This window comes from Trichechus manatus, unplaced genomic scaffold, assembly GCF_000243295.1.
Source record: "Trichechus manatus latirostris isolate Lorelei unplaced genomic scaffold, TriManLat1.0 scaffold00182, whole genome shotgun sequence".
NCBI classification, from domain to species: Eukaryota; Metazoa; Chordata; class Mammalia; order Sirenia; family Trichechidae; genus Trichechus; species Trichechus manatus.
Window position 1 is genome coordinate 4,582,189 of NW_004444118.1, and position 12,884 is coordinate 4,595,072.

Below are 12,884 nucleotides of genomic sequence, written 5' to 3' on the forward strand. Positions count from 1 at the left end.
TATTACCAATATTGAGATTTGAATCTGAAAAGAACTTTTCTAAACTATTAATAATTTAAAAAATTCAACCATCTTTTTATTCTTTCTATGGAAAATGATATTACAAAATAATTATCTGTAGAAAGACAATCACACAGTATGCAGCCAAACTATATAGAAAATATTATAAAGATGTGATGTGTTAGGAAGTTAATTAATAAAAATATGTTTTTTCTTGGTATTTTCTTTTTGAAATTGTAATTTGTTATGATTTATTTTCTTATTATAAATAAATATTCATTTTTATAATAAATTTTGTTTTTGGGAATTTCTAAAGATTCATTTTATTATAAAGCCTCACACTTTAAATTATGATTTAGGTTGAAAAGTTATTTTACCTGCCCAAAGAAAGGGAGCCCACGTCTGTAATGTGAATCCACTTTTATTAAACTCAGTTTGCTCAGTATATTTGTGATTTTACATGATTCATGCCCAGTTAATTCCAACTCTAAAAAAGAAATAAGGAAAGCTGAATTGTTCTGTGTATTCAAAACTCACCTGTTACCTCTACTCAGCTTCACTTCATCATAACAAAGTACCATCCATATTCTTTACGTTATTCTTTTGGGAATTTTTTCACATTTAGAAGATAGAAGCTATTTGACAATGACTCCATCAGCTTCAGCTTCATATCAAAATGTACTGATATCTATAATTTCTCAATTCCTTTGAGAAATTTTACAAGTACCTGTCCTTGTTCCACATATGTTCTTGATGAATTCCTTTTCATCTGCTCTCTGATCTTATTCCATCTTTTTTCTGCCTCTCTCACTTCCCTGCTCCACACCTACAACTTTCTGCATAGGGGATTCTTCACTTTAGCCTAAAAGTATGCTTACATTTCTATCACAAAATACCTTCCCAGCAAGATCTTTCTTTTCATGCATAATCTATCAAAGTATAGTCAACACCTGGTGATTTTCTCTTCAGTGAAGCATAATCTATATTTTGTCCTCATCATCTAAAATACCACTCTATCAAATTCTAAATGATCCCTTAATTGCCCCAATATAGTATTCTTGTCTCAGACTTCATCATATATGAACTGTTAGCAGAGCTTCATACATAAGCACTATTGAAACTATTCCTTCCAGTAACTTCTAAGAAATTGTTCTATCTTATTTTTCCCCTATATTTAGGACTTCTAATTTTATTATGCCGACTTATTTGATACTGTCTCTCTCCTAAATGTACTTGTTTCTATTCTTATACCCCACTTTGTCCTGTCTCTGTCTTAAACTTAGCAATGTGAAATGAGCTTTCTTTCAATTCCATTAACTCTTTTCATAGGAAGATGTGCACACAACGTGCAATGACTCCCAGATATAAATCTCTGGTTGAGATTTTTTTCTCCCTCTCTTTTTAAATTATCAGCTGGATAAATCTCCTTCCATTCTGATATTCCAAATTATTTCTAACTATCTTTGACTTATTCTTATCACAATAGCTATATCTCAAGCACTCCTTATTTTGGTTAATGGAATTTCCATTTCCCATGCCACAAATTTTGAATCTTTGAATTCTCTGTATCTTTTCCTTTCATATCAGATCTTTCAACAAGATCAGTTGATTTTACTTTAAAAATACCAACAAATCTTATTCCTCATTTGCATATATTTATAGTTCTTCTAGTGTAGGGTAATATCATCTTTCACCTGGGTTGCCCCAGTAATCTAATGTTTCACAACATAACAAATTTTTCATCTAGCCTGTCCTCATGGCTGCTAGAATTATTTTTTACAAATATGTCAACTTATTAGGTTATCCTTCTCCTCAAAAATATCTGAAGCTATCCAAAGATCTTCAGAATAAAGTCTGAACTCCTTACAATATGATTGACTTTCCTCCACAGCCTAGCATCAGCCTACATTTTCAAATTCTTTCCAGTCTGAATACGTTTGTTCTCAGCTTATCATCATTTCCCCAGTCATCACTATTTTTCAAAATATTACCCATTCTATCAGAATCAGCTTAAATGCTACTTTATCTATAACACTTTTTTTCTGGCTCTACTTCTATTAATTACCTCTTTCTTCATATTCATTTGATCCTTAGTTTTCTCTTTTAGTGCAGAAATTTTATGATGGTTATATGTACATATATATAATTTCATATAACCATCAACAACTTGCTCATAGGCAAGTTCAGGTTGAAGCTGAAGAAAATTAGAACAAGCCCACGAGAGCCAAAGTACAATCTTGAGTGTATCCCACCTGAATTTAGAGACCATCTTAAGAATAAATTTGACACATTGAACACTAATGATCGAAGACCAGATAAGTTGTGGAATGACATCAAGGACATCATACATAAAGAAAGCAAGATGTCATTAAAAACACATGAAAGAAAGAAAAGACCAAAGTGGATGACAGAAAAGACTCTGAAACTTGCTTTTGAACATTGAGTGGCTGAAGCAAACAGAAGAAATGATGAAGTAAAAGAGCTGAACGGAAGATTTCAAAGGGTAGCTCAAAAGACAGAGTAAAGTATTATAGTGACATGTGCAGAGACCTGGAGTTGGAAAACCAAAGGGAAATAACATACTCGGCATTTGTTAGGCTGAAAGAACTGAAGAAAAAATTCAAGGCTTGAGTTGCAATAATGAAGGATTCTATAGTCAAAATACTGAATGACACAGGAAGCATCAAAAGAAGATGGAAGGAATACAGAGTCACTGTACCAAAAAGAATTGGTTGACGTTCAATCATTTCAGGAGGTAGCATATGATCAAGAGCTGACGATACTGAGAGAAGAAGTCCAAGCTGCACTGAAGACATTGACAAAGGACACGACACCAGAAATTGATGGAATATCAGCTGAGATGTTTCAACAAAGGAATATAGCACTGGAAGTGCTCATTCATCTCTGCCAGGAAATTTGGAAGACAGCTACCTGGTCAACTGACTAGCAGAGATTCATATTTATGCCTATTCCAAAGAGAGGAGATCCAAAAAAATACAGAAATTATGGAAAAATGTCATTAATATCACACACAAGTAAAATTTTAATGGAGATTATTCAAAAGTGGTTGCAGGGATAACGAGGGGTATCATTGCTAATGTCAGATGGATCCTGGCTGAAAGCAGAGAATATCAAAAAGATGTTTACCTGTGTTTTATTGACTATGCAAAGGCATTCGACTGTGTGTATTATAACAAATTATGGATAACATATCGAAGAGTAGGAATTCCAGAAGACCTAACTGTGCTCATGAGGAACCTGTAGTTAGACCAAGAAGCAGCCGTTTGAACAGAACAAGGGGATACTGTGTGGTTTAAAGCCAGAAAAGGTGTGTGTCAGTGTTGTATCCTTTCACCATACTTACTCAGTCCTTATGCTGAGCAAATAATCCGAGAAGCTACACTATATGAAGAAGAATGTGGCATCAGGATTGGATGAGGACTCTTTAACAACCTGTGTTATGCAGATGTCACAACCTTGCTTGCTGAGAGTGAAGAGGACTTGAAGCACTTACTGATGAAGATCAAAGACTCTAACCTTCATTATGGATTACATCTCAACATAAAGAAAACAAAAATCTTCACAACTGGACCAATAAGCAACATCATGATAAACGGAGAAAAAATTAAAATTGTCCAGGATTTCATTTTACTTGGATCTACAGTCAATGCCCATGGAAGCAGCAGGCAAGAAATCAAATGACACATTGCATTGGGCAAATTTACTGCAAAAGATCTCTTTAAAATGTTAAAAAGCAAAGATGGCACTTTAGGGACTAAGGTGCACCTGACCCCAAGCCACAGTGTTTTCAAGTGTCTCATATGCATGCGAAAGCTGGGCAATAAATAAGAAAGTCCGTAGAAGAATTGACACCTTTGAATTATGATGTTAGTGAAGAATATTGAATATACCATGGACTGCCAAAAGAACGAACAAGTCTGTCTTGGAAGAAGTACAGCCCGAATACTCTTTAGAGGTGAGGATGGTGAGACTTCATCTCACATACTTTGGACATGTTATCTGAAAGGACCAATCCTTGGAGAAGGATATCATGCTTGGTAAAGTAGAGGGTCAGCAAAAAAGAGGAAAACCCTCAATGAGATAGATTGACACAGTGGCTGCAACAATGAGCTCAAGCATAACAACGGTTGTAAGGATGGCACAGAACTAGGTAGTATTTCCTTCTGTTGTACATAGGGTCGCTACGCGTTGGAACTGACTAGATGGCACCTAACAACAACATAACAATATGTAATTCCACTTTTAGATTTTTAATTCCTTGAAAGCAGCTACTATGTCGTTTTCATAATCCCCAGCAAATATAACATTTTACATAGAATGGAAGTTTTATAAATGTGTACCAAGTTAATAAATATTTCAAAATAATACAAACCTGTTCCCTCCTCTTTGATCTTGCCTTCCACTTGTATTGACATGTCATATCCTCTTTGCCTCAGCTGAAACATTTTAGTGTTTACGAGTTGTGTGAAACAGCCTTTATTGTCTGCCTGAAGAGAAAGAAAAAAATATCCTCTTATTTGTCATCAGAAACATTGTTAATGGTCATAGTAAGAAATTTTACAAACATTCGAGTCATTCTTTGGTGCTCATCCTTCCCAAGCCCAGTAATTACATGAAGTATTCATTTCCAATCTTTGCGTTTCTCTCCTCTCTCCTAAAAACCTACACCAAGTTTCCACCATATTAAACTTCCTAGAGTTTCCAAACGTGCCACAGCATTTTGTAATTCCATCTCTTTGCATACGTTGTTCCTCAAACAAGGACTTTCTTTCTCCCATTCTTACCTTGGCCAACACTTAAACCAAAAACAAAATCCTACTAGTTGCTGTGGAACTGATCTTAAGTCAAGAGACCCCATGTATATCGGATCATAACTGCACCGATTTTTTGGAAGTAGATCCCCAGGCCTTTCTTCCAAGGCACCTCTGCGTGAACACAGATTTCCAACTTTGCAGTTAGCAGCCGGGGAACTAACTGTTTGCACCACCCAGGGACTTGGCCAACACTTACTGCTCTTCAAAACTCTACTCAGACTAAAGTCTTCTAAGAGGCCTTCTGTAAGCAGCCACACCTAAATATCAGTCAGGGATTCTATTTTGTTAACTATATTTTTCCAGTGTCTAGGACATTAATAAGAACATATATATTTCCAAACTAAATATTAGGTTCCATGTTTTAATTTCTCTTGTTTATTAATGTTTATCTTGGTAGCCCACTCAGCACCCTGGCCTCTTATTTATTTACTGTCTGCAGCTTCAATAATTTTTTTTTTTCATATCCCTACAGTACTTGCTCACACTGCCACACCTCGGATTTTAAGTATTCTTTTTCTGAAATCACTAATTTATGCATTCCATTTTTTACTACAGCTTATTCTACTTTCAGTTGTTTCACTTAATTATTCTTCTTATTATACCTCTTCTTTGGTATAATTGTGGCCTCCAGTCCATTGTCCCTTTATGTCTCCCTCCTCCTCAGCTTACTGCTGGTTTAATATTGTTCCCTGAGCAGTTTAGATTTTACGACTAGCCAAGTTCTTAACACCTGTCATGTTTCTTCTGTTTGACAGAAGTCAACCTGAGACACATCCTTTTAGCCCCCTATGACTGGAGTGTTGATTGCTGCTGAAAGGAAATTACAAAATTGGCCAAATTAATGCTGTCATAGTTCAAGCTCCCCACATTTAAGCACACTCCTAACACTGTCAGGCAATCTCACAATGTTTCCCTTACTCCACAATTTTCCACATTGACAATTTCAATCACTCTTCACTGTTGTATTGTATTCACTATTTTAATCCAAGAGAAAACAAGATCTGGTATTAGTGCCCTGGAGAGAGTGGTTTCCACATACCTGTTGGCTGAATTCATCACAGATACTTTGTGGATGTTTGCCAAGGCAGGTGGAACCGAATCGTGAATATTTTCTGCATACATTAATTGTCACCAGACCAGGGACAGGCTTTCCATATGTATATCTATAACAATAGAGGGGTCATACAAAAACAGATATTTAACATAAATAACACAGACATTTCTTCACCTTATTTGATCCATTCAGATATCCATCTTATTCATCTAAAGAATTACATTAAGGAATATCTAAAGAGTGTATTTCTAAACCCTCCTTAACTCATGTGTATTTTAAGAGAATAAACGAGAAAAATTAGATAGGAAAGCTGTAGCTATAAACAAAAATGCTGTATATGAACAATGTCAGAATGAGTCAGTTTGATTTGCCAAACATGATGAAAGAATATGATGCAAAGTCGAACTTGGTCTATTGGTTCTTGACATCTGTTTTGTGGATCACCTACACTGAAAAAGAGGACCCCTCGATGAGATGGACTGACACAGTGGCTGCAACAATGGGTTCAAACATAGCAACGATTGTGAGGATGGCGCAGGGCAGGGTAGTGTTTTGTTCTGTTGTACATAGTGTTGCTATGAGTTGGAACCGGCTCTACAGCACCTAACAACAGCAACACTGAAATTACCTGGGGTACATGTTGAGATGCAGATTCCTGAGTCTTTCCTCAAATTTATGTTTACAATCTCTGGAGGTGGGACCAGAGACTTACATTTTGACTAAGCACTCCCATAGAATCTTATACGCTTTCCAGTTTGAAACCTATTGCCTTAGTCCAAACTGTGAAGTAGATGAGGTTTGTCCCCACTCCCCAAGCTTCCTGTTTTTATGATCCTTTTCCCCTTCAAATCCCTATAAGTAATGGTAAGTAATAAATCATTTAGTAAATTTAAATCACTTTGTTGAATCTTATCTTTAAATCTGTATCAAAAGGCTTTCCCTCTGGTGGAAAAATTTAAAACATCAAGGCTAGCAGAGGATGAAAACAAGTTTTTCATGCTGTTTTCAAAAACAAGAAGGGAAGTTTTTCTTCTCTGTGGGCGTGTAGGATGCTCTATTACACACTAAAAGGCAACCAGCAAAGAAATCACTGTAGTATTTATTTTTTAATTCTGCCATGTACATATGAGGCCAGTGGGGGTCCAGTGGTAGCGTTCTCATCTTTCATGTGGGAGACCTGGGTTAGAGTCCCAGCCTCATGTACAGCCACCATCATCTGTCAGTGGATGTAGGCATGTTGCTGTGATGCTGAACAGATTTCAGAGGAGCTTCCAGACTAAGACAGACTAGGAAGAAAGGCCTGGCTATCTACTTCCAAAACAGCTGCTAATGAAAACCCTGTGGATCACAAGGGTCCTATCCCATAGTGCCTGGAGTTGCCATGGGTTGGGGGCAGACTCATCGGCAGCTAACAAAAACAACAACCATATATATCTGGCATTTAAAGTAAAGTATTTGCTTAACTTCACCCCTACTACTTTTCCTGTTTCTCCATAGTTAAGAAATTGAGAGCAATAAAGAAAATGCAGACTGTAGGATGCAGCATAGCACAGCAGTTATGATCATGAGCTCCAGAGTCAGATGCCCTATATTCACTTTTCCTTTTCATAAAACAGACAATAAGCGTGTTGTTATGAATGAGAAAAAAATCTATGGAGCGCTCTTAGCACAGTGTCTGGGATATATAAACGTGTTTCATAAAAATAGATTTATTTTTATTTTTTTTTAAATTATGGAGGCAATCTAGAAAAGTGGTGAAGAGTTCAGGATCTGGAGCTAGACTGCTAAATTCCAGTTCTACCATTTACTATCTATAGGAACTTGAGCTTCCCCCTCTCCAATCCTCTGTGTTATAATTTCCTCATTTGTAAAATGAGGATAATAATTATTCCCCTACATCAGGGTTAGTGTAAGAATAAAATATGTTAATAAGTGCAAGGTGCTTATAACAGTGTCTGACAGTGTTTAAAAATGATTTTATATTAGTAGTAGAAATGTCAGAGTTCCTGGGTGGTGCAACCAGTTAAGCACTTGACTGCTAACTGAAAAGTTGGAGGTTCAAGTCCACCCAGAGGCAACTCTGAAGAAAGGCCTGGTGTTCTACTTCAGAAAAGATCAGCCATTAAAAAAACCCTAATGGAGCACAGTTCCACCCTGCCACACATGGGGTCCCTATGAGTCACAGCCAACTTGACAGCAACTAGAAAAACAATAGAAGTGTCATATGCTACCACCCCCACTTCCTAGTGTAGGCTCAGGTAAGCTAGAGAGAAAGTTATTCCTTCTTTAATTAAAATACTTCAAAGTCCAATCACTGTTACTTGCAATAAATCTACTGAAGTAGAGTGGGGAAATAGAAATGAGATGAAAAAATGCAACTCACAGGCCACAGACAGATACTGTAAATCCTTCATCTAGGAAACCAATTGTCTTAGGCATTTTCACTTGGACGTCAAATTTGGGCAAAACTGTTGTCAACAGAAGAGAAAAAGAGGTGAGAGTGATAGGAGATCTTGTCAGTATTAGTAATGGAGTCTATTACAGAATCTTATAGCATAGAATCACATGAAATGATTTCAACTGCAATAAGGAACATTGAGGCCACTACTGACAAAGTAGATGCCATCCATTACCATGGCAGTTTTTGTATTATGTCAGCTTGGTTTAGGTGGTCTTACATGTTCCAGAATCTCCTTCTGGGAATTGGTGCAAGATTTGGAAAGTGGAAGAGAAGCAGCACCATTAGTCTCTTAAGATGGTCACTGATGAGGTAACAGATGTAGAGGAACCAGGAGACTCTGGTTTATCCTTAATCTTTCCCTCTTTGTGTCCAGTTTAGTTTTTTTTTTTCCCAACTGTAACTCTGCTGACTAACAGCGGTTCCGTGCCCACCACCAGACACTTGGCTCTGGACCTACTGAAGAGGTAGCTATGCAGAATTAACAGCCTTTCATGGATTCTTCCATCAGCTCCCGTTTGTGGTCCACACTGGCAGCTGAAGATGCACGGTTTCTTTCTCATATCCCTGGAAAGCATCAATTTATCCATTCCCGTCAATGGTTCGGAGTCCCTTGGTGGTGCAAATGGTTAACATGCTTGGCTGCTAACCAAAAGATTAAAAGTTTGAACCCACCCGGAGGCACCTTTGAAGAAACGTTGAAAAACCAGCCATTAAAAACCCCTTGCAGCACAGTTCTACTCTGACCCAAATGAGGTCGCCATGAGTTGGAATCAACTCGATAGCAACTACCTTAGTTTTGGTATATCAGTGGTTCAGGACAATTGGTCAGTAACTTTTCTTTGATCTGTCAACTCCCCCTGGCTGGACACTTACTCTTCCAGCTTCTCTCGCAGTTGTGTTATTCCTATCATAAATTCTTATTTCATAGTTCTCATGGTGGTTCTAGTGAGTTTGAGGAATCATGCTTCTGTGATAGGCCTCCTCAGGTGTAGCACAGAAGACTTAATTTACATTAGCAACTCCACATAACTTACAACTGCTAAGATGACTTTGATGTGTCTATTACTGTGATTGGAGTACTGTCAGCATATGTCACAGGCAGTTATGAGGATAATCTCAGGAAATATCTTCAGTTACAAAATATAAATCGACAGTGTGTGTAGATCACACCATTAACAATTAATGTTTGAATAAGGTCAAACAAACTTATTTGAATGTCTCTTGCCTCCTATTGGCTCTGTGATTTTGGTAAGTTACTAAATTTTCTAGTAATGATTTGCTCACTAGTAAAACACGGATAATTACAGTATTTGCCTCAGAGGACTGTTGTAATGATTAAATGAGATAGCGCATGAAAAGTACTTAGCAAATATGGAGATAAATAAAAAAGCTTGTTAATTTTTAACTATTATATATTAGACTTTTCTAGCCACCTATATGTAAAAAGGAGCCCTGGTGGTCAAGTGGTTAAGAGCTCTGGCTGCTGACCGAAATGTCAGCAGCTGGAATCCACCAGCTTCTCCTTGGCAACCCTACGGGGGCAGTTCTATTCTGTCCTATAGGGTTGCTATGAGTTGGAAGCGACTCGACAGCAACAAGTTTGGTTTTGGTTTTATATGTAAAAACTATTCAGTCTTAATTACTGTAACGTCACACATTTCTTGCACATGTAGAATTCTTACCATATTCTTTCACCTCGAAAGAGTGCTCTATTTTTTTCCCTGACTCCTTCTGCAGGACGACCTTGTAGGGACCCAGAATGGGCTCCACTGAGAGTGGGAGAGAGAGCTGGATGAGCCCTCCTTGCAGTTTGAGACTTTGCCATTGGAAAATTCTGTTCTTCTTGGGGTTCTATAGATGAAAATATTATGAGTTCATATAAACAATCGAAATACAGTTGAAATACACGTATGTATTTTTGAGTGGTGGACAACTTTTTAGGTAAGAATGATGCTGGGTGTTACATAACAGATGGTTGGTAAATTGCACCAAAAAGTATTAGTAAAGTTTCCTAGGAATTCTAGACCGGGAATAGGGCAATAAGTTTACCAGATATGAAATATTACAGATAATATTTCACACTGGTCCATCGTTTTGAAATTATGCTTATCCATTTTGTTCAAAAATACTTGAAGAGTCACTAAACGGTATCATCTTAGAGGATTTTTGTCCCTTCATTTACATCTTATGGATTTCTATAAAGGATTTAAGATAGACAAGGAGAATGGTTTTTGTTTAGTTTTGGTGAAATAGTATGTGAGAGAAAGAGAGGAAGAAAGGCAATTTAACGTAACCTGTAAATTTTCATTCCAACTGAGATATACCTACCTCAGTATATATCACCTACCTCAATATAAACCAATGGGAACTGAAAAGAAAGAACCAAATAGCATGTGTGAGATACAACTTAGAAAGAGAAAACCATGACAGCAGCAGTGACAAAGTGTCTGGACCAAAAGAAGTGATCTCTTTATTTCTTGTTTAAATAAGGAAATGTCCCCCTGTTTGGTTCACAGCACTTTATATGTTTAGTCTTAAGAAGTCATGACTTCTCTTTTGTGATATAAAGGATGATTGAGGAAACATAATGAGATTAAAAAGTTTAATATTTTGCAGACAGTATTTGTCTGACAGAAATCCAATATACTTGTCATTTCTTTTGTTCAATAAAAAGAACTGAGATCTTTAAGCCGACAAGTCATGTTTTAAGCAACTTCAACTGAATATTTAATTTATTTTAAGAATGCAGTTGATGAACTGTCTTGATCCTGAGCTCCCTTATTCCTCCAGCATCTCTGTGGTAGATTTAAGTATCTCTTATATAGGTCTTAAGTTCGCCAAATTAATAGGACTTAAACTTTTGACCATTTCCCCCAACCTCATCGGCTGTTATGAGACTCACCATTTCATTCAAAGGGTGCAAACTGATATTCACAGAGACAATGCGGAATCTCACTGAAATACAGAGATTTTTCTTATGAGACCCTCCATCAGGAACCCAGGGTAATAACACAGACTAAAAACACACCAGGATTTCAGTGACTAGAGGATAAAGTCAGAAAAGGCCCACTCCCCATAAAGTTGCTCTTGCTCATTAGGTTTTTTATACCTGTTTGTCCTGGTTTATAGATGGGTTTGTCTGTCTGAACAAAGACTAGGCTCTCTGCTTTTGTTATGTGCATTGGGTTCCTCTTTGTGAACTGTTGGGTTGGCCCCTTCACCTGCACAGTGATATATGCCAAGGAGGTTGGGAACTCTGGAAGCTGTAAAACAGAAAGAGCTGAAGAATCTGCACAGATCCACTTCAGAATGATGTCTCAGTCTTTATGATTTTCTCAGTTAACATGGTTAGTTCTATGAGAATTACCAAGGGACAAGGCCAAGGACATGTCCTCTGTTTTAGAAATTGATTATTAAATTGATTTAATTAAAGAGAAAAAACATCATTTCAATAAAATGAACTAATTCTTCAATGCAGCCATGTCAGTGAAGGAAATATCATGCTTGCAATTTCACAGCAGTGATGGTGGTATTATAATAAGTATTAAACTTTATTTTCCATTGACCAACAACAAAATAATATGTCGTTATTGGTAGTAAGCCAGTGTGATTAATTAAACATTTAATACTCTAAGTGATAAAAGGTGACAAGGACAATGCATCAATCTTCAAGCATCTGTGAGGTCTTAGACAAGTTATTAACTTAATGTATCTCAGAGTTTTTATCTGTAAAATGAGAATAATAGCACAAACATTATGTACCTCAGAAGTTTAAGATCAGACAACACCCTTCCTATTACTTCTACTATCTTTCATCTATTGCACTAGATCTCTTTGTAAATACTATATGAACATATTCAGTAGATTCTTAGAATCTAATTAGAAATTCACTCTGTAATCCTCATATTCTCTTCATTATGCTTTTTTGTTGTGGGGGTCAGAACATAAGGCATCAACTGATATACTCTTTCTCTACTAATCTCCACCATTTCAAAGAATGATACTCACGATGAAGGAGCTGCAGAAGAAGGTGTCCTTTTCTGCCACCTGGTTCCTGAGGAGGTTCCAGTTTTGCACTCCAAACTCCAGAGTTATGCTCACTGTCACCGTCTCATTCAGGTGATTCAGTATGACACAGGCCTTCTCAGGGACCCCAGTATAGAGCTCTGATGGAACCAGCACCACATACTGTCTGTGGCGGGAAAGAGGAGTCTGAATCAGCCATGGAGGATGATAAAAGATATTATTATTAAGACTGTTCCCTAGACAATCTTTGCTATTGTCACTGTTAAGGATTGAATTGTGTCCCCTGAAAATGTGTGTCAACTTTGCTAGGCCATGATTCCCAGTATTGTGTAGTTGTCCTCCATTTTGTGATCTGATACAATCACCTATGTGTTGTATATCCTAACCTCTATGATGTTAATGAGGCAGAATTAGAGGAAGTTATGCTAATGAAGCATGACACAGTCTATAGCATTAGGTTGTATCTTGAGTAAATCTCTTTTGAGATATAAAAGACAGAAGCACCAGA

At 37.0% G+C, this 12,884-nt stretch overlaps 1 protein-coding gene across 1 annotated transcript in view; it reads right to left on the minus strand.

Moving 5' to 3' along the window:
* The window catches only part of LOC101349741 (pregnancy zone protein-like), a 64,912-nt gene that overhangs the window by 48,633 nt on the left and 3,395 nt on the right, over nucleotides 1-12,884 (minus strand). Inside the window, exons 2-10 of the mRNA XM_004387288.1 lie at nucleotides 12,359-12,542; nucleotides 11,460-11,613; nucleotides 11,253-11,305; nucleotides 10,698-10,718; nucleotides 10,033-10,201; nucleotides 8,273-8,357; nucleotides 5,875-5,998; nucleotides 4,394-4,508; nucleotides 378-487 (exon numbers count right to left, since the gene is read on the minus strand). Of these exons, the coding sequence (XP_004387345.1) occupies nucleotides 378-487; nucleotides 4,394-4,508; nucleotides 5,875-5,998; nucleotides 8,273-8,357; nucleotides 10,033-10,201; nucleotides 10,698-10,718; nucleotides 11,253-11,305; nucleotides 11,460-11,613; nucleotides 12,359-12,542 (1,015 nt within the window). The remainder of the gene's footprint in view (nucleotides 1-377; nucleotides 488-4,393; nucleotides 4,509-5,874; nucleotides 5,999-8,272; nucleotides 8,358-10,032; nucleotides 10,202-10,697; nucleotides 10,719-11,252; nucleotides 11,306-11,459; nucleotides 11,614-12,358; nucleotides 12,543-12,884) is intronic.